This window comes from Cyprinodon tularosa, unplaced genomic scaffold (assembly GCF_016077235.1).
Source record: "Cyprinodon tularosa strain WSP-4 unplaced genomic scaffold, ASM1607723v1 ctg201, whole genome shotgun sequence".
NCBI classification, from domain to species: Eukaryota; Metazoa; Chordata; class Actinopteri; order Cyprinodontiformes; family Cyprinodontidae; genus Cyprinodon; species Cyprinodon tularosa.
Window position 1 is genome coordinate 1271730 of NW_024038739.1, and position 21931 is coordinate 1293660.

At 39.3% G+C, this 21931-nt stretch overlaps 1 protein-coding gene across 1 annotated transcript in view; it reads left to right on the forward strand.

The window, feature by feature from the left end:
• Positions 1-4827: 4827 nt before the first annotated feature.
• Positions 4828-21931, forward strand: part of cnnm2b (cyclin and CBS domain divalent metal cation transport mediator 2b) — a 71347-nt gene continuing 54243 nt past the window's right edge. Inside the window, exons 1-2 of the mRNA XM_038284697.1 lie at positions 4828-6523; positions 8944-8984. Coding sequence (XP_038140625.1) covers positions 5038-6523; positions 8944-8984 — 1527 coding nt within the window. The 5' untranslated portion in view covers positions 4828-5037. The remainder of the gene's footprint in view (positions 6524-8943; positions 8985-21931) is intronic.

Here is a 21931-nt window from a genome sequence, read left to right on the forward strand (position 1 = left end):
AATTGAATTTACTATAAAGGTCACTATATAGTCACCGCTCTATATAGTGAGGAGTTAGGGGTTAAGGTAGACATTCGGACACAGCCTGAGTCAGGACGATGTCCGTTTTTGTAATGAAAGGGGGATGTGACATATGCCATAAAGCAGTTTGCATATTTGTTGTTATGTGTCGCAGGCAGGATTACTGACACCCTCCTCAAAGCTGCTCAGTACTGGTGAAAGTGATATAGCCCCACTTGGGACATGACAAAGGTATAATTGAATTATTTGTAAGTCAACGTATGGTCACAAAAGTAATGAAAATATTTTATAAAGGTGTTGGTTTTAAGCCACAGTGTTTTTAGATTTTCAGTCTCTCAAAGAAACATCAAGACCCACTAGACAATATATGACGAGGCCAAAGGATAGCTTCCACTGTGACTGTGTTTACCATACCAGGGTTTGTATATGATCACTAAAGGTATTTATGAATGCACTGTGTCTCCATGAATTTAAACAAATAAGTAAACAACGGAGTGGGATGGAGAAGTGGCTAACATCTTCATCCCTTCCAGCTTTGCTAAGGACTTCAGCTTCCTGCCGCCGGGTGGCTCCTGTGAGCCTTGTTTCATCAGACCTAAGGTCAGATTCATATTTAAATTCCTTCATGAGGAATTCTCCGATTTATTTGTTTGTTTTTTTAACCACTGGAGGTCTGTATGTGTCTGGGATCAATCTGAAGTGTGTGACACACCCAGAGAGCCCTGCTGTGCACACAGTCTCAACCACACGTGTGCACCGGGACGCATACTGCACACTCGCATACGCACACATCAACAGGCAAGAAGGTCAAGCAGCTGTCCCGGAGTCATGCCGGGGAACCTTGAACAGGAAAGAATGTTCTCTTCTCAGCCAATGGAATGCCATCTTATCAGCTCCTATAGTCATTTGGCGCACATACACTCACTTTCATTTTTCACAACCATGTTTTTTCTGATGAGTCCTAAAGATACCTCCATCAATAATAAATTTCATTGCATTGAAAATAAGATATATGTTTAGCTTGTTATCAGAATGTGTCCCAGCATATGCCTGATGGATGTCCCTCAACTGAACTCTTGTGATTTTTAATAGACATCCATAGTGCTACTTAGCAATGCAAACAGACAACAAATATGTGTCAGTGTGTATCTGATGACTGCAATCTTTCCCTTTAAAAAAAAACTCCCATCAGTTATCTTGACTAAGATATGTTTGCATATCCTCCATTAGAACAGATCATTCATCTTTATGTGCTCTACATTTCTGATGTCTTTATTGCTCTTGAATTATTGATAAAGCCTGACATTGTGCACCTCTTAAAAGCTGCCTTTCAGACAGGCAAGCAGGGCTTCAGACCAACCACAGGGGGATGCTACAGCACAAAATCTGCTGACTTCTGCAGATGATTGTGCAAAAAAAAAAAAACGTCTTTGCAACATAGTATCAATCCATGACATCTCAATGAATGCGATTTGTTTGCTCTCACTTTTGGACGATTATTTGATTTTATAATTGAGCCTCTTTCTAATTTGTTCATTTTGTGCAAATTAGGACAAGACACTAAATGTGTCTAACAGGTTAGGACAAGGATTTCCTGCATCATATTGTCTTTTAATTCAATCACAAATGATAGTTTACATGGATATCGAATCACAAATCGAAGCACAAAAGTCAATATTTATTTTCTGGGCTTCACAAAAGGTGCAGTTTGTAGCACTGTTGCCTTGCAGCAAGACTCCCCTGGGTTTGAGTCCTTGCCTAGGTTCTTTCTGCATGGAGTTAGCCTGTTCTCCAAATGCATGCATTGATTCTCTCTGGGTACTCCAGCATCCATCCACAGTCCAAAGAAATGCCTGTTAGATAAATTGGTGTCTCTAAATTGGCCTTGGGTGTGAGCATGGTTTTATGTCTCTGTGTTGGACTGGTGACCTGTTTAGGGTGAACCCTGCCTTTTGCCCATATGCTGCTGGAAATACGCACCGGCCTCCTGTGACCCTGACAAATAAGGACATAGATGGATATTCTATTTGTGCATTTGGGATGTTTTCTTTCTGTTTCAGATCGGTAAAACAATATATCACGGGGGAAGAGTCATCTCTTAATCATCTTAAAACCATTATTTAGAGAAAATTCATCAGGTACACAAATGGCATCTATCCTAATCAGTAGGCTTAATACCATTTTAAATGTTATGTGCTTTAGCCAGTGAATGTAAGGTTTCATTTAATTTCAATCATCATCATTTGTTCTTGTGTTTTAAAGCACCTACATCTGAAAAAGTGATGAACATAGCTATAAATAATAAAACACAATAAAAGAATAAACTATGGCATAAAAAAATGAGACAATATTAAGAATTTGTTTAAGCGAAATAAAGAAGGTCACTACAAGTAAGTCCTGCTAGTGTTAAAAGTCAGCAAATAAAAGTATGTTTTGAGTCGTGTTTAAAAATTCAGCAGTGAAGGAGCCTCCCTAATGTGCAGCAGGAGGCTTTTCCATTGGAGAGGAGCAGCGATAAAGCTTTCTCTTAAACCTCTGTACCTTCAGGAGAAGTTAATGTGCTATTCTAGTGTAATAAAGTAGAACAGAATGTTTGTTTCCTTTTGTTTAAAAAAAATAGCACAAAACCTAAGAAACCAAACGGTTCCTTGACTTAATTCTAAGTGATATACTTACGACATGAGGGATATCTATCTGAATAAGCTTTAGAAATATACTGTTCAATTTCAGATGAAAATTAGTCTCTAACTCTCTATAACTTAAATATAAAATATGTTGCACAGAGATTTATGGCTTTGTGTTCGTGAAAACAGTTTATAACAAATCTTTAAGGTAAAGAAAACAGATGGAAGTGGTGATGGCCTACACAACAATGGAGATGATTGACACTGACATCACAAAAAACATTGCTTCCCAGCATTTCAAAGGTTGGTAGAAAAAGGTACGAGAAAGTTACAGTTTTGAGAGAACATGGGAAGCAAAAACCACCCAGTATCTGAGTGAGATTAACAGGACACAGTGCTTCAAGAGCAACTACATACAGACATGTCTAAAAATGTCACATTTCTGGGATTAAAGCATTTACCGATTAGGGATAAAGTCATCATCTCTTTCCTGAATTAAGGAAAAAAAGTACTAGACTGTTGCTCAGCGGCTCAGACGGAGTTTAAGGTCCCAGGATCTGGAGTCAGTGTGAAGTTTCAACCGGCAGGGGTCAATTGTGGAGCCTATCATCTACTGATATCTGTTAACACTTGAATTTTTGCCTGTGTCTGAGCTACTGGTACGACATGTACATTAACCCATCTCATTTCCATTTCTTAAAATATGCTTTTTGTTAATTCTCCAATTCACGGTTCTTCAACGTTTTCCAGGCCAAGGACCCCCAAACTGATGGCGAGATGGAGCAGGGACCGCCTAATTTTATATATATATATATATATATATATATATATATATATATATATATATTGTATGATATTGTGTTATATCAAACTGGTCCTATAGTCACTCTATTACAGATGGAGTAATGTAACGAAAGTAATTTCTCCCTGGGATTATTAAAGTATTTCTGATTCTGATTCCTCATTGATGGGACAGGTGTTGTGAATGAAACGGTACCCAGTTTGAAAGAGCTCTTGTGTGCACTGATGAATAAAAGACATCTTCTGCCTCCATTTATCTGTTCACTACAGTGTGTTTAATTCATGTTAATGTGTATTTAAAGACCTTTCAATTAGTGGGAAAAAAATTGCAGGGGGGAATATAAAAAAAGTCTAAAAAACAGAAACTTTCATGACCTCCATGCAGTCCCTTCATTACACTTTCTGCAGATAGTTTGAGATTTTTTATTTATTTTTTTGGTTAGTTTTGCTTGTATGCTTGTTTGAATTGTAAAGTTTTTGTGTTTATTTGTTTGTATTGTAGTGTTATAATGTAAGCCCACATAGAGGAACTTAAGGAGGAACTTGCTCTTAACAATCTTATGATGACCCAGTCTGACTTTTTGTCCCCATGTGTTCAGGATTATGGAGGACCTACTCTGCCATATTTCAAAAATAAATACAGAAATAAAAAAATAAATAAGCATACAAATAATTCCCCCCCAAAATATAATAAACAAATAAATGTAGGTAGAAATTATATTATACAGTGAGACATAAATTTATATAGCCACTGACTTCAGACTCTCCTCCTGTAGATTGGATCTTTGCAGTAAATGCTAACCAACCAATGGGCAGAAGTTGACCCTCTAAAACATTCCCTTCCTCATTTGCATAATCAGGCAGAAATGCATACAGAAATCTAAAAACGACAGGCAGAAATAAATAACATAGGGTAAAAAAAAATACAAAGTAAGAATACTATGGCATGCACATAAATAAATACTTAAAAAAATAAGTAATAAATAAATTTGAAGCATATAACGGTCAATAAATAAGGTAATTATTACAAAGGCAAATAAATAAAGAAGCAAATTAAAAGAAAAATATATACATTTAAGTCTCACAGTATAATTTAATTTCTTCCTTCATTTTTTTATTTATTGTATTTTTGGGGGCAAAAATTTCTGTATTTATTTATTTTTTGAATATGGCAGAGTAGGTCCTCCATACAGGATGCTTAAAGAAACCTAGTTTAAAAAGTCACAGCTAAGAGTCTCAAGATGAATTTGCACTTGTTTCAGGAATCTCATTTGTCAAGGAGGCTGCGGAGGCCCCGCCCCCACCGGCTCGGTCGCCGCCTCTGATTGGTCCTTCCCTTCGCCCGTCTTGGAGGAGACTGAAGGTTGGATGGGAGAGGGGGGGTGGTGGTGGAGGGGGGTGAGTGAGGCACGAGTTGGCCTGAAAGCCTGCGCTGGCTGCTCCTCAGTGTCGGACACGCAGTGGGAAAGAGTAGGTCCCCGATGCACAAGTCACGGCAGCCCTGAGCGGAGATGAAGTCGGACTCCGACTGGCTCTGATTTTCCAAAGCCCTTTTCATTCAGGAGCTCGCTCGCCCCAAACGCTCATCGATATGGCAGATCCGTTATCCCCGGGACCCAACGTTGCAAAAATGGCGTCACGCAGCCGGGTCCGAGCTCTGGCGATGATTTTCCTAACTGTCACCGGCTGCTGTGTCACCCCGACGAGCGGCAAGGAGGGCTCCGAGGAGACCGTCATCATCGGGCTCCGGCTGGAGGACACGGACGACATTTCCTTCATGGATAAAGGCTACCTGCGGGTGAGCGAGCGCTCCCGGGTCAAACTGAGGGTCTACGGGCAGAATATCAACAACGAGACCTGGTCCAAGATCGCGTTCACCGAACACGAGCGGAGCCGGGCGGTGGGGGGCTTTGACAGCTCCTCCGGGGATAACCAGAGCCAGGAGGACTCATCCGGCTCGCATCCCTGTGGAATTAGGACTTCGGATATAATTATATTGCCCAACATCATATTGAATCGGAAAACATCCGGAATAGTTGAAATCGAGGTGAAACCTCTGCGGAAGACGGAGAGGAGTAAAGCGTATTACCTCTGCATCGCCACCTCCGCGCCGGCGGTGCCCGGGATGCGCGACCCGTGGTCGGAGAGCACGTGGATCTACCACGACGGGGATGACACCAAGGTGATAGTGGTGGAGGAGAAAAAGTTCCTCCTGCCTTTCTGGCTCCAGGTCATCTTCATCTCCATGCTGCTCTGCCTTTCCGGGATGTTCAGCGGCTTGAACCTCGGGCTCATGGCTCTGGACCCCATGGAGCTTCAGATCGTCCAGAACTGCGGCACGGAGAGGGAGAAAAACTACGCCAAGAAGATCGAGCCGGTGAGGAGCCAGGGGAACTACCTGCTCTGCTCGCTGCTGCTCGGGAACGTGCTGGTGAACACTACGCTCACCATCCTCCTGGATGACATCGCCGGCTCTGGGCTGATCGCCGTGGTCATGTCCACCATAGGGATCGTGATCTTTGGGGAAATCGTGCCCCAGGCCATCTGCTCCAGACACGGCCTCGCCGTGGGAGCGAACACCATCTTCCTCACCAAGTTCTTCATGCTGCTCACCTTCCCGGCGTCCTACCCGGTGAGCAAGCTGCTGGATTACCTGCTCGGACAGGAGATCGGTACCGTGTATAACCGGGAGAAGCTGCTGGAGATGCTGCGCGTTACGGACCCTTACAACGACCTGGTGAAGGAGGAGCTGAACATCATCCAGGGCGCGCTGGAGCTCCGGACCAAAACCGTGGAGGACGTGATGACGCCGCTGAGAGATTGCTTCATGATCCCCGGGGACGCCACCCTGGACTTCCACACTATGTCTGAGATCATGAAGAGCGGCTACACCCGCATCCCGGTGTTTGAGGGCGACAGGTCCAACATAGTGGACCTGCTGTTTGTCAAGGATCTGGCCTTCGTTGACCCGGATGATTGCACGTCGCTCAAAACCATCACAAAGTATTACAGCCACCCGCTGCATTTTGTGTTTAATGACACCAAGCTGGATACGATGCTGGAGGAGTTTAAAAAAGGTGAGAGAAATGCTCTGTATGGAAGGCAAAAAGCGCCACAATCCAACAGATTCTCAATGATTTATCTTTGGCCAATAGCCACTTATCACACGCAGCTCTGCTTTTCATCTATGATCGGTTTGTTTACTATTTGGTTTATATATCTTTTAAGATCAGACACTAAATCTCACTTATTTATCCATCTATTCTTCTCCCAACTTATTCCTCTAGGTTTGTTTTATACTTCATACTACTCTGTTTTTCCCACTGGATCTTCTAGGTCAGTACTTATCAGGAATAGGTTGTTATGTACTATAATATATATATATATATATATATATATATATATATATATATATATATATATATATATATATATATATATATATATATAATGTATGTATGTATATATATAAGATTTATTTGCTTTAAAAAAAGGCAATCACTATAATAATATAACATCTGAACTGAAAAAAATAATGCAACCGTTTTTGACATTTAATTAATCATATTTAGTGACTTTAACACCATTGTTTGATGTTAGCAGGGTAGGACATAAAAAAAATTGTGTTAAAGTCACTAAATATGATTAAGTAAATGCCAAAAGCAGTTGCAACTTTTTTTTCAGTCTACTGTCTCGTTTCTTTTTATTTTGATTCCTAGTCTCCAACATGTTTGTAAAATAAATGCTGGACATAATAGTAGTACCAATTTATTGTGGAGATTTGTGTTATATAATTACTCGAGTCCAACAGGATGATATTATGTGGTTTGCTAGTCTGGCTGCTCAGTTAAGGCCTGTTGTCAGCATTTTTATCAGACATAGTAGCTGTAGGATATATAACTCTACTTTTTTTTTTTTCCAAGCCATAACTTTCCTTATCATCTTTTTTTTTCTTTTTTTTTAACAGTGTCTCTTGGCATTGCCTTGATGCCAAAATTATCCCATCAGATTTTGCTTTCACAAGTGGAGCAGTACGGCTATTCCCAAAGTGTTCCCTTAGATTTATGCATATAAATTGCTTTATTATAATTCATGCAGGGAGTTTTAAAGATTATATGGAAACTGCAATGTAGGTAGGACAGGAAAGGAAAAACAGAAAAAAGGAGAAAAGATGAAAGAAAGATGGAAACCCATTTAGAAATCTTGCTATGGTGAAGGTTTAGTATCATGGGCGGTTCTAGACTGGGGCCAAAAGGGGCCTCTGTATGACGGGTACTGGCCCCAGTTATAGGCTCCGTATTTACATATTACTACATAAATGTATTATAATTGAATAATGATACACTCTGGCACAGAAATGGAAAATGATTGTGATCCTTTCTTATCTTTACAGTTTTTTTTTTTTTTTTGACAATGATGTTAAAATGAAGTTGTTGCATTTTTAGCTTTAAGGATGTTAAGATATGATCACATTTTTAATCTGCTTTATCAGAGGTTTCAAGAGAAAAAAAATAGCTCTTTAGTTTTCTTGATATTTGAAGCGACAAACTACTGGCCTCTTTTTTTTTTTTACTTTTTGGCTCATTCTTTTGGTCAGTGACTCCAGGAATAAAAAAAATCCCCCCTTGGTAAAGAACTATTCCTGAACTTGGTCTAGAACTACCATGGGGTCATATGGAGATAGGCCCACGTCTAGTAATTACACTTTATTACAACCTATTGCACACTGGTAAAACATTTAACTTATTTGGGAAACACTACAATTATGTCTTTCCAAGTTTCTATTTTGTAATTAAACAGTCATTTTATTGATAGCACAGTTGTTATTATAGCCTTAGACTGATCTCAGCAGAAAACTGGCAAAGCAATGACAAAAAGAACAAACTTATGTCTAAACTGGCTGGAAGTTTTCTTACGGAATATAAAAAAAAAAAAAAGGTCCATGATCTGATTGAATTGTGGCACGTTTGGATCACCGTAGCTCCTGTATTTTCTGTACATGTGAGAGGTTTCACCTGTTATAGAGTCTGATGTTTTAGCCGTCTGCTTTGCCTGCAGGATAAGGTAAGGTAGAGAGATGACTTATGTAATAGTGAATCGACGCTGACCTTTCATTATACTCTGGTTGCCTTTGTCGCCCCTGCAGGCCAAGCTTGTTTGTCTTCAGATAGTCTAAAACCTGATTTTCAGGGATAAAATGAGGAGAAAGGCCTTTTTGTAAGAAATGTCTTGTAGTGAAAGCATAAATCAGAGGAGCACCACGTTGAGCTTTGTTTCAGCCTCATCAGCCACATCCTCAGCCGGTAACTTCCTGTAAAAGGGGAGCGGGAGGTGCTCTTATCACTCTCCATCACTTCCATTCAGTGTTAATGTTCACACTCTCCCACTCTCCTCCAGCCCTCCTCAGCCTCTTACCTTGCCTCTCTCTCTCCCTCTCTCCCACCGAATCCTCCCTTTCATGTCTCCCCCACCCTCTCTCTGATTTGTAAAACCGTAGGACATGTGGGAATGGTGCAACAGCGGTGCCGGGGTTATCAGGTGAGGGCATCTTGTTCAAGAACTTGCTTAAATCCGTCTCTGTGCTTGCATCTAAGTGATGGTGGCGATAACTGCTTTTGTCCAGCCCTGGAATGCAGTTGAGTGGATAATGAATAACAGCCTCTAACACCCTTGAGCCCCCGAGTGTTTGTCCGCGCATGTCGTTTGACAAAGATGTTTACCTCACCTGTAGTTTATTTGGTGATTATCTTATGTTTTTTTGCCTTCCACTCTCTCTCTGTGGTTGTGTCTGACTAAAACAACTCCCGTTATTCCTGCTGGATTTAATACAGGGCTGCCTTTTCTTTACTTCTAAATGCAAAGCTGTTGGAGGGACAGCCAGGCGCACCTGTCCGCAGCTCTTTTACCAACAGCTGAAATGTTGGAAAAAGCATGATTGATGTCTTGCATGCTCATTAGAATAATCACTTCGCTTTAAGAGGATTAATCAGGAGGTAAAACAGAACAAATCATTCAGCTCCATTACCAGAAATTAGGTGAAGTCCTCTGTTGCCAAATGAGTATTACGTAATGTACTATTTGTTTTCATCACAGTTTACTGCTTGCAGACAGGCACTGTTATTGGGAGGAAACAAACTACAGTTCTTTGGGGTTATACTTTCAGAGTGTTGTTACAACTAAGTACTGTAAAACAAACTATTAAACCCATTAAAATGTTTCATATGTTCAATATATTGCACTCAAATGGACCACAAGTCTGTAGATCTGCCTTTGAATATGTTATTTTTTTGTTTTAGTATGTTTGTTTCATTTAAGGTGGTTGTTCTTCTAGAAAGGTGAACATTTGATAATGTTTCCAGGATTGTCTCTTGTTTGGTTCTGAACAACTTCTGATCATTGCTGACCGGATTTATTTTTCCTGCCGAAGGAAAGTGGCGCTGCTCTCTTTCAGAGGGATGAATGTTACTTTTTGGTCATTTCTAACCAGAAGACCCTTTTCCACATATTTTATGTATCTCTGCATTGGCTGGTGGCTAACTCAAAAAATAACTTCTTGTGATTTTCCTTAAGTAACGGTTTTTAGCTCTTGATAAAGGTAGATGTGTGGTAGATAAGGATTATCATTGATCTGGGAACCAATATGAGTTGTGGATCTCTGCAGTTCCTCTAGATAACCAGGAGCCTCTTTAAATCATTGCTGTCTAATGTTCTCCTCACAGCTTTAGTTTTAAAGTTGCACCATCCTGTTTACACTTTCAGATGATCGGCTGGAAAACATCAACATAATTTCAACATCCAAACTGTTTTTACTCAGGAATAAGGCCGGTTTTCCAGTAAAATGGTGTTCGAGTGTTTTTTACCTGTTGCTTCACTCTGCCGGTCAGCTGGCAGAACGATGGGAGAACAGGAGAGAAAAAATGTGACTTTTTTTAATTGCTTTAGTGTACTGGGTCACTTTTCCAAATCAGTACATTAGGGGTTCCAAAACCATGCCATGGCCACATGTATAAACTCCACCACATTAGGATGTGGACTCCTTCTATGAATAGCTGTTAAAGAAAGGGTCACTCTACTAAGGAGCTTGGTAAAACCTATTTTCTACCATTCAAGGAAGCTCCCTGTTTGTTAAGGCCCAATCCCAATATTACCCATACTTACAACCTGTAGCCCTTAACCTTGACCCAAATTTGGGTCCTCAGCACTCGCCCCAAGATGGTTTTTAGACTTGTAACATATTCTCTGGGGTCTTGCCTTTATTTTGATACAAAAACAATTAAAATAAACTCTGTAGTTCTTGAGATATATTCAATTCATTTTGGGCATGTTATTTTCAAACATATTTCTCGAAAACAGGCCTAGTGTCCAAGAGGTTAAATATCTACCACCATACCCTGGAATTGAAGCCACAATGATTAGGGCTTCGTAATGTTCGATAGTAATTGGGACAACCCTCCCTGAATAGTTGACATGCTCATACATAAGGTTTTTAGCGAGGAATATTTCATAGGGTGTACACCTTGGTGTATCTCATCTTCAGGCTTTGCGCGGTATATGGGAGGTTCAGGGGTATCCTCCCGGGAAAATTTAGAAATTTCGACTTTCTGAAAGGCTGTATCCTGCATTTTGAGGTGGAATGCAGCTAACTTTTTGTCTTTTTTTACAACACTGCTTTAGTCCCGATTATGGCATTGGGAAGTATGTGTGCTTGATTAGAGATGGCCTAGAGGAAGAAATGAGATCCTTTTAGGTACAATGCTATGTTTCATAGGTTTAGGTAAACAATCAGAAACTGTGACTGCGTGCGCTTTCAGCATAAAAATGATTATACAGGTCAGAAGCGCCTTAAGAGCATCTTTCAGGCTCCTGGGGTGCATCAAGTAAGGTGTGTCAGAGTCCTATGGGTCACAGTTGCCGGCGGGTACCCGTATAACACCTTATATTATTTCACGGGTGCATGTCCGGGAATACATTAACATGTGGCTATCATAGAGTTACAGCAAGAGTGAAACTTATTTATATTTTCTTATTTATTTACCTCTTAAATTAAATTGATTCAAGAATATACAGATAACAGCCTGTGAGGCAAACCTTCTTACTTCGGCCAATTTACAGCGGTTAATCTGTGAGTGTGAGGCAATCTTCTTTACTGGCTCTGTTATTATAAACGGCTGTGTATAGACTTTGTGATAACGGGTCGGGTCCCACTTTATTATTTATGGGTCCATGCGGTCCCGGCTGGATTTTAAACGGGGATGATTGGGTAACGGGTTGGGTCTCGGTTCTGAGCTCTTGATGCAGGCAGATACAGTTTTGAAAAATCAAACTCATGCAGGAGTCTGAGGTGGGATCAGATGCTTGTGCTGCTCTATGTTCAATGGCAGAGAGTGGCTTTGCTATATTTGTTGTGATAAGCCGGTAAAAAGTAGTTTTGATATATTTTTATGTGAGAAAGTCCACCTTAAAACATTGTCTCTGCAGTCAGTTGATCAAGATTACAAACCAGCCTTAAAGGGGTCATAGAATGCAAACCGAGTTTATACTGTCATAGATGAATAACAATAATTCAGTGGGTGAAATGGATGTACAGAGAAGTTCAAACCCCATCAACACCTCCTTTTCTCTGTAAATCTCACAATTCTAAACTTCTACCAAAATCCCAGATGAAAATCCCCCGACATTTTTTAGGTACAAAAAGTAGGACATGTCTGGGAAAAAGAGGACATCTGGTCACTCTACCATATCAACAATTAGATGTTTCAGTGAGTGAGTGCTTGTTGCTATGATGCATCTTTGCTCAGCAGCTTCGCTCGTTGTAAACCAACCAATCAGTGCACAGCTCATCTAAATATTCATGAGCATACCATAAAAGGAAGAAAACCTGTCATTTCATTCTAGGGCTTTTAACCAGGCTTCCATTAGGACTCATAGAACCGCAAATATGCCATTTTCAGCCCAACCAATGTTAGACGCCCTATTCAGAGACCTTATATCCTATAGAATACCCTATAGAATCATTCTATCACCCCTTTAAAGCTGACACCCTTTTAAAAGACATCCCAAAATAGGGCATACAATTAATCTTTTTCTTTTAGTAAAGGGTGTACAATGTATGGCTGTACGCAACGCTAGCTGAAAGACTGCGTGCCACCATAACAAAGGTATGGCCAATTAGTTTTTTTGATCAAATTACAGCATATAGAGAATATTGTTGACAAAGGATGAAGCAGGGAAATCTCTTAAGAGGTTTATTGCGACTCATATACAACACTAGTGTCGGGGGGGGGACATAAAATTATTAAAACAAGGTGTTAAACACTTTTGATGTATTTCAAGCTTTAATAGACACATGCAGATGATAAGGAAACTTAGGTAGTACCACCCATTACTCTTATAAAGGAAACGCGTTCTTAAAAGTACAGTTAAGCAACATGTGTGTCTGGTTTTAGGTGTGTTACTCTATAAGAAGCAGAATCCCACAGAGGTGTAATATTTATCGTTCGTGTCCGGTTATTCTCTTTATCCAGCTTTTTCAAAACATCACTTACAGATACTGTTTGTCTTCTGCAGACAATATTCTGTCTCTCATACCTGTTTTTTTTAGCTCCTCCTGCTCACTTACCTTTTATGTCTGGACAGGAGCTGAATGCTGGTGAAGCCAAAATTGGGACAAGTTAAAAGTTTGAAGTGGGAATGGTAGAAGATGGGATCTTAGGCGTTTAACGACGCACATAAACCAAAATAATTATTTTTGCAGGAAATGTTAGAGTGCCTTGTAAAAAACAAAACCTTTAACTTAATCTTTTCTACATTTGGTGACAATAGAATTGAACCCTCTTCTATACTCTTAGCTTTTTATTTAGCCTTTCTGAGTCGTCACTGTGTTAGGACTTCTTTTGCCTCAGTTGCAGTTCAGATTTTAGGGTATGTATCTACAAGCTTGTGTTTAGAGACTGATATCTTTTCCCATTCTTCACCAAACATTGCACGTTCCATGCATCTGTCAGCAACTTCAAGGTTTGCTGGAAATATGGGGGAGTGGCGGCCTAGTGGTTAGGGCTTTGAATCCTGAGGTTGTGAGTTTGATCCCCCACTCCCACAGACTGCCACTCTGGGCTCCTGAGTGAAACCCTTAACCTCACGCTGCTCCCCGGGCGCTGCACAATGGCAGCCCACTGGGTTAAATGCAGATAATTCATTTTGTTTCTCTGTACTTGTGATAGTGAAATGACTGGATCATTCTGATACATGATTAGTCTTTGATCCAAACCATGAGAGAAGATGAACTGCCAGGTCATAGCTAAGTCATAAGCATTTTAAAGGCTCTTGCAGGTTATCGTCAGGGATTTTCTTATATTTACCTCCTTACATTCCATCATATTGAAGAAACGGTACATATCCATGGCAGACGTTATTTCCCTCCAAACATTGCATTTGATCAAAGCCATATTAGCTGATATTTCTACTTTTAACTGTTTGGCTGTTTTTATGATTAATGGTTTGGTAGGTTTGATTATATAGATCTATAGCAGAGCTCTCTGAGATCTTTAAAGCTTTGTTTTTATTGCTTTCTCCTGTCTCTCTTACTGATCTCTCTTCTGTTTTCTTTGGTGTTTATGATGCCGTCTGTTTTCTAATTTACTCTAACAAATCTCTGAGGCCTTTACAGAAAATATCTGGATACATATTTGGATTCAATTACACACGTCAACGTAATTTACAAATTTTGTTATAAAGGCAGTTGGTTGTAATATTGTTAATAAAGTTTGAAAACCATGTATACATCTCTTTACCATTTAAATTGATGCTCTACTTTAAGTTGGAGTATCATAAAGTGTATTTTAATATAATGTGGTAAGGAAATAAAAGATGTTTCATATATTTTTTTTTGCTGTAGGTTTTAATTCACATCCTATCTCTAACACACTAACAGTAAAGCAGTGGGTTGAGCTTTAGTGGCTGACTCAGAGTGTTCCTGCAGCTCACAGCCCACCAGAGGGAATTCGCCCTCAGTCTGCCTCCCCCTCCGGGGAAGTCATAAGCAACTGTTGAAGAGAGGGCGGTGGGGTCAGAGTTTCCAGTCAATCTGGCTATGTTCACCTTCACTTCAAAGTGCTTTGTGTTATAAGTCACTGTTGATTAATTTGATGCCTCTCGCTGAGCTGCATTCTCGTCTCAAGACTGTTACGGAATGAAAAGGGGCGTCGCGTTTTAAACATTGTTCCGATGCAGTCGGTATTTCTTTCCTTGTTTATGTTGGGAATTTGTTGGAGATGCTTTACACTCTTATGTAATTCGCTGTAATATATTCAGGAACTCTGCTGATCACAGAAACCACACCACATTTGTTATTTCTGTCCGGGAGAAAAAGAAAGTTACACCAGGCTTTACTGTAACAGGGCTCAATGGTAGATCAGGGGTCACCATTGCCTTTTTTTAATGCAGTCAGACACCCTTGTGGAAACTTCTGGCCCCATCATTAATCGCTCTGTGTCTCCGCCTGCAACAATTACCGTCATGCAGGGGTTGTTTGGTGGAGCTGCAGGTTCACTGGTTAATGAGTGGGTCATTGCATGCTATTTGGATCCAAACTGAGTAGCTGAGTCAAAAACAGGAATTCGGCTTTTGAGGTAGGCGTGATATTCCTGAAAGTCAGAGTTCCTGCACTGAACGTAGCTCACTTTATGTCATGTATCTGCATGACTGTAAACTGTGGGTGTTGTTTTAGTTAGTCTGCTCTCTGCTTGTTATAAAATATTCATATTACTTTGTATGCAGCTATCGCTGTACAGCAGGGAAAATAAGATTCACATTTTATGTGTAGATTTAAAGCCTCCTTCATAAAAAAACAAACTAAATAAGCTATGCTAATTTCAGATTCAGCAACCTAAAGGACCCCGCTGTTAATTGTTTTTAAAAAAACAAACATTACTTCTCCTCCTATATTACTGACAATACTGGTCTGTTTGGCTTTCATTTTTCTTGCTATTTTTGTGTAGCATTTGGCAGCAAATATTCTGTAAACCTCAGTGGTGGGATTAAATGGCGACATTTTGGTTAGAGCACTTAATGTTTCCTGATGAAGGGCTCTCCTTTGAACTTTGTAAGATTTAATCAGCCATCTGCTCACTTTATTAGAAGTAAATGGCCCAAATCAAAGATTTACTGCATTTGATCATGCTTGGTATTACGTGGTACATTGTTGGTTAGTAGGGCTGGTTAAAAAAATCGATTTAATCAATTTTTGAATCGATTCCTTTACATTTTTGCAAACTCGATGTCTAGTGAATGAGATCGATTAGTTTTATAGTGATGCATCCTGTCATCCCGGGTGACGTACACATTCAAATGAACAGGAAAGATGCACTCAAGATGACTTCAAGCCAGACAGCTGTAAATATAGCCAATAGGTTGACTGAAGACATTAACAAATGGTTGTTACAGACAGCGCTGCAAACATGGTTTGTTTAGTGGAGATAATGCAGTTCATGCATGTCTGCTGTGTCACGTCTGCTTGCTCAAGTGAGGCTTCACTTTTTTACTTTTCATAAAACAGTTTGCACCTACGAGACACTTTTGTTCACATCTCAAGTTTAAACTGTCTGATTAACAAGTTTGCACGTTGCGTTTAATATGACAGGAAAAAATAAAATACATGAGTATTTTGAAACACAGTTGAACCACTTTCATTGTTGTAAAAACGTATCGAATCGAAATTAATCAATTTAGAACTGTATTAATCAAAATCAAATCGATTCAGGACTTTGGCGAAAATACCCAGCCCTATTGGTTAGAGAGATTATTCTCTTTGTTTAGGAATCTTTCTTAGAAAGAAGAACTCGTTTGTATTTGGAATGTTGCTTTTTTTGTACATAGTAGTAACAGAGAATCAGTTATGCATGTTGGTTGCATCAAAGTTCCTCCATAGGATAAGAAATGAACCCAGCACAACACTTAAAGCCACACAAACCCCATGTAGTTATAAGTTGTATTTATAGGAGAGATTTAAGGTCAAAACCGCTGCTGACCAAAGAGAATACAAAGGTCAGCTTCAAATCTGCTTCAGAAAATAGTCCATTTGGTTACCAGTCCCTGCTACTTCTGTCATCATAGGTTGTATTTGATTTGTCCATGACTCCATCTTAGTAGCCTAAAATGCTGAGAGTGACAAGTTTTGATGTAAATATTTCAAGTTAACTAGTCTTTCCTCCTCTCATTTGTCCCTATGCTGCATAACATTTCAGAATTTCCCAAATTCAAATATAAAGTTTCAATTGGATGTCAGAATTCCGAGTTGTTGGAACAACAGGACCAAACTGTACTTCCATATTCCAAGTGGCTGCTACTAACATCAACTGTAGTTAGCTCAACCACTTTGACTGTTCTTTAGGTTGATTATTTTGCATTATTTTGCAAATTGATTAATCTGTTGATTTTTTTTCCAATTGCCATAATTTTCGAACTATAAACTGCAACTTTTTCCTCATTTTTCGACCTTGCGGCTTACTGTATATAACAATGCGGCTTATCTATGGACTTTTACAGCTAACGGCCACTAGGGTAATACGGTACCTAAATCTATGGATTTTACCATCCACGATGTTGACGTCACATTTGCTTCAACATAAAAGTAGCCGCGCGCGCAGGAATGCGAACGTCCTCCGGAAACAGACTCCAAGAAAGACGGACATTGCAAGCGCAAGACACTTTGTGTGACACCTTCATTATGGAAAACAATAGTTGAAATGCATATGATGCAGCTTTTAAGTTAAAGGCAGTCAATTTGGCAGTAAACAAAGGAAGAACTTCTGCACATAACCTTGGATTTAACAAGTCAATGGTGAGACGTTGGAGATGCCAGCAGGAAGAATTGTCTCAATTCAATTGTGTTGAAATGTTAATAAATAGGAGCTTCCCCAAACAGTTGCCTTTTCCCGACAATCATCTCTGTGCACGAAGCATATGGTAATTAAACATAAAAAACCTGTGGCTTATAGTCCGTTGCGGCTTGTATATATACAAATCATGCAATTTAGCTTCTGCGGCTTATATTCAGGTGCGGCTTATAGTCCGAAAATTGCGGTAATCAATTAATAATCAGATAGTGAAAGTTTCCTTAAATAAGATTTTTTATGAAATTAAACATTGTAAAACTAAAACTTTTCCACTTGAAGAGTTCTGGATAGAGCATATTGACTGAAGAAAAACATTGTTTTAATCATAAATATAAAATGTTTATATATTTTGTTACAATTTTGATACAATTACTGCCATTTTTAGGTTTTATATATATTTTTTTATATTTTATATTTTATAAAAAAAAAAAAAAAAAAAAAAACTAAATTAGTTGACCATTATTTCAATGATTGATTAATCATGATTAATCCAAATAACTGTTTCAGTCCTACTCATTTTAATCAGTTATTTCTTTCTTGTAGCATTTAAGCAGTTGTATTTACACAGTTTTAATGTATAGACATGTTTCAGCATTGTTTATATTTCCAAAATAGCCCATAGACAGGGTTTTTGTCATTGTTAATGCTATAATTGTAGCTGTAGTACAGTATACAAACAATGAAAAATACGAGGCCCACAAAGGACAAACTGAAACACTATCCAGGGTAGATTACATCACTCTAACTAGCCTGGTCTGAGACTAATCAAACTCAGCATTGGCTCAAACCCAGTGGGTAGTGTAGGCTGAGAGGTGATAGCTCAGGAGACACTGAGATATTTTGCAGCAGCTCAGTTAAAAATATTTTTATTTTTAGTATGAAAAATACATTCTGTCTGAATTAACTTTTATCATCAAAGTTATAAAAAGACAGAATCCACTGAAGTTTAAAGGGATAGTGGGACATTGGACATGATATTCCACCTTAGCAAATGTATTGTTGGCTCTTAAAATTGAATCTTCCACACAATTAGTTTAAAATCTAAATAATTGAAGCTACTAGAAGTTTTTTTTTTTTGTTATAGTTAAATGTTTTGATGTAATGCCCAATGCCCATTAAAACTGCAGCTTTGAGAGTAAAACAACTGGCTGACTTCTGGCATGGCAGGTGTTGACTGGACTGAACTCTGGTGTGTGTTGTTTTACAGGACTCGCTTTACAATTGGCCTACATTCTTCACATTCTGGTACAACATGTAGTAGGCCTTTAAGACCCGATTAGTACAGCAGTTGAGTGTGAATCTAGACATTTTTCATTCCCAAAGCCTGGCTGATCTGGCATTATGACTTTTCTTTACATTTGTTTGTTTAAACAGTAGGTCCCAAATACTCCGCTGCTTACCTTAGAACTTTGGGATAACAGAAATGTCATATGAATTGTTGAGTAACTACAACCTGCTTCATTGAATTAGGTTTTCCATCGTGCAATGCCATAAGTCCAGAGTGGGTTATCCACCAGAGAGCCAGCTAAATATTACACTGCTGTATTTGGAATTAAAAGAAATGTACTTTAGCCTTTTAAATTTGCTCTAATTGGCAAACTTGTCCGAAAGTGCACTTAGAAACACATTATGTTGCTGTGAAAGAATTAATCAACCATTTCAGCACTTTGCAGGTGACCTTTTGTATATAAAAAATGCTTGATTTACTCCCTCTGAACTTGATCCGCTACCTTTTGATTAAAGCTACAATATGAATCAATTAGCTGCTTGCGCCAATGTTACCAAGCCCTCAGTTTAAACGTATAGTGGAGGATGTTCTTTTTCCAGGTGGATCATGAAAATGAGTGGTCATTCTAATTGTCAATCATTCTGGTGATGTGTTTATGTAAGGCTGTCCCACATGCTCGTCCCCGTTTTCACCTACCGTTGGTGAGTCTGACATAGTGGAAAAAACTGCACATCTTCTTTTGGAAAGTATGCCTGTATGAGCGATGCAAACAGCAACTTTTAAAAAGAGCGTGCACGAGGGGAAATGGGCTTTTGCATGCTCTTGCAGACATTTCAATCTGAAAAACTCACACGAAAACACAATTAGGCGAAATTTATTGATACAATTACTTTGTCTTTGGCACTCAGACCTTGGCAGGGAACATAGCACTTAATTTTGATACATATGCATGAACAGAAGCAAAGAATAGTTTCCTTCCAGGCCTGGAGATGGAGATAGATGAAGTTGGTCAGTCTGTAGACTGCTGGTTGGCGAGACGGTCTGCTGAGCTTTATGGGGAGATCCAGTGGACTGCATGAGCTGATTCTAGAGCCTTACTCAGGGACCTGGAAGATTGGAGTCCAGTTGGATAACGCAGGTTGAGAGAACCTGTCCATGGTGAGCAAGCATGAAGCGACAGTGGACCACAGGCTTTCGTGGAGGTGTGGTTCAAAGCTTTTGGCTGTGTCACAGGTGGATGTATAAAAGGAATGAGTTTCTTCAGTTGAACTTCCACCTAGGCTCCATTTAATAGGCGTTCCCTCTTGGGAGTGGGTACAGGGTTGTGCATTTGCATTTTTTTTCAAAGTGGATAGGGCAGGTCTTTTCAAAAATTCTCAAAAATCCTCCGCTATGAAAGCAACTCTACCTGCTTTCATGGAAGCAGGAAGAGTTATATCCAGGGTTTATGATTAACATTGATTAACAGGTTTTCCTATGGCAAGATAATGCCACAGCAACATTCCCCACAAGGCCCTTCAGTCACGTTCTTTCATCCTTTATTTTGGTAAGTCTCCCTCTGTCCCTTTGGTCCTCTGCTGTCTGTTCCTCACATGCCAATAGACAGATGTCAGTGCAAAGAGCACACTCCGTCATTTAACAACAACTCTGCTGCAAGGCAAACTGTAGGAGTGTAAAAAGAGCAAGCCTTATAAAAGACAACATGCTGATGAGGAGGAAGGGAAAGGAGGAGAATGGCGCTTTCAGGAGGACACTGGCTGTGTCTGAACACCCTAACTCTTAGATCCGTCAGCTCATTTGCGCAACCATATATATATCCGGGTTTCCGTAAATAATGTAATTATGGTACTAAAATGACTGATTTCTATCCTTAACTCACTAAAGAATGCTAATACACATTTTTAATGACTTTTATGAGACAATTTTGATAGTTTTTACATTTTCTCTGTTAAACAGCTTGTCATCATGGGACATGCTCAGAGAAGTCGTGCAAAATATAATTAAAACATGTTTATCTGCATTTTAGTGGTTTCTTTCTTTAGTTTATGCACTATATACCGTAAAGTTAACACGAAAGGATAAATTTATGTTTAAATCCAAAGCCAAAAAAGTTAGCCGCTGAAGTAGCGTAGGATCCCATTTCCGGCATAGATCGGGCACAGAAGACTGATAAAACAATGGATTTTAATGCCTTTATTTTCTCAGGAATACATCATTAACCTTATATCACATTATGATTAAGTACACTTAATATTTTTATGGAGGGAAAAACGTAATTTAGGTCTTTTTTACTAAATAAAATCAAGGGCAATCCGGATGTATATCTGGTTGCGCATGCGCAAATTAGTTGATGGTAGTGACTGTCGCCGCTGTGGCAGCTGGCCGCTGTTATAACAAATCCCACAGTGCTTTGCGAGGAGAGCTCTCGCAAAGCATTAGGGGACATATCTGCTTGTCTAGTGACCATGGGCGATCACTACTTTTCAAGTGGCATTGTTAGAAATTTCGAGTCCACTACTTTTTTATCCATTAGACATTCGGACACTGCTTTAAAATGGCGTAACACCTACAGTATATAGTGCCTTATATAGTGATTAGGGAGGACATTCAGACACAGCCTGTGTTTCACAAGACTGGCTTATTTATGATGATGATGTTAAGCTGATTAGCTGCTCACTGTGCAGTGAATACACAAAAAAGAACAGAAACAATTTATTTTTCATTGTTTCATTTTGGTCAAAACAAAGACAAAATAGTCTAAACTGGTAAAATATGTGATTAAACACAAATTAAAGACTGTGGGATGTTTTTTTCATTAGCATGACACTGCTGTATCTTTCTGCTACAACCAGCCTGCAGGCTCATTAGTGACTCATGTCACGTCCAGTAGCCTCTTATGATGGCCGCTCCTGCAGAACAGCTTTTGTAGTTCTGTGTAGTGCATGTAGTTAAGGAGCCAAGCCAGCCTTCAGCGCAGGTTGCCTAGGTTCTGTCGCCATGCACCGCTGTGGAAAAATTGTTATTATGCAATTCAGAAGGCAGCCGCCCCCACGATGCTTTTATGAAGCCGTTTCCCACATGATAGATCACATCAAGCATCTACATCTCCTAATTTTTTTTTTATTTTGTAAACAGATTATCCAGATAAAGCCCTAAAACACTCAGAAGCTCTTCCTGGAAACAGATTCAAAAAGAATTGGACTATAAAGCATTAACTCCCCTCAAACATTTTAAATCGGGTTACAGCCAAAATCTTCAATGAACTTTTTTTGTGATTTTAATGTGAAGGGCTAAAACAATCTACTTGTAACCTGGAAGGAAAATGGTTACATGAATTTCAACTCATTTTTGTGCAAAGAAAATCT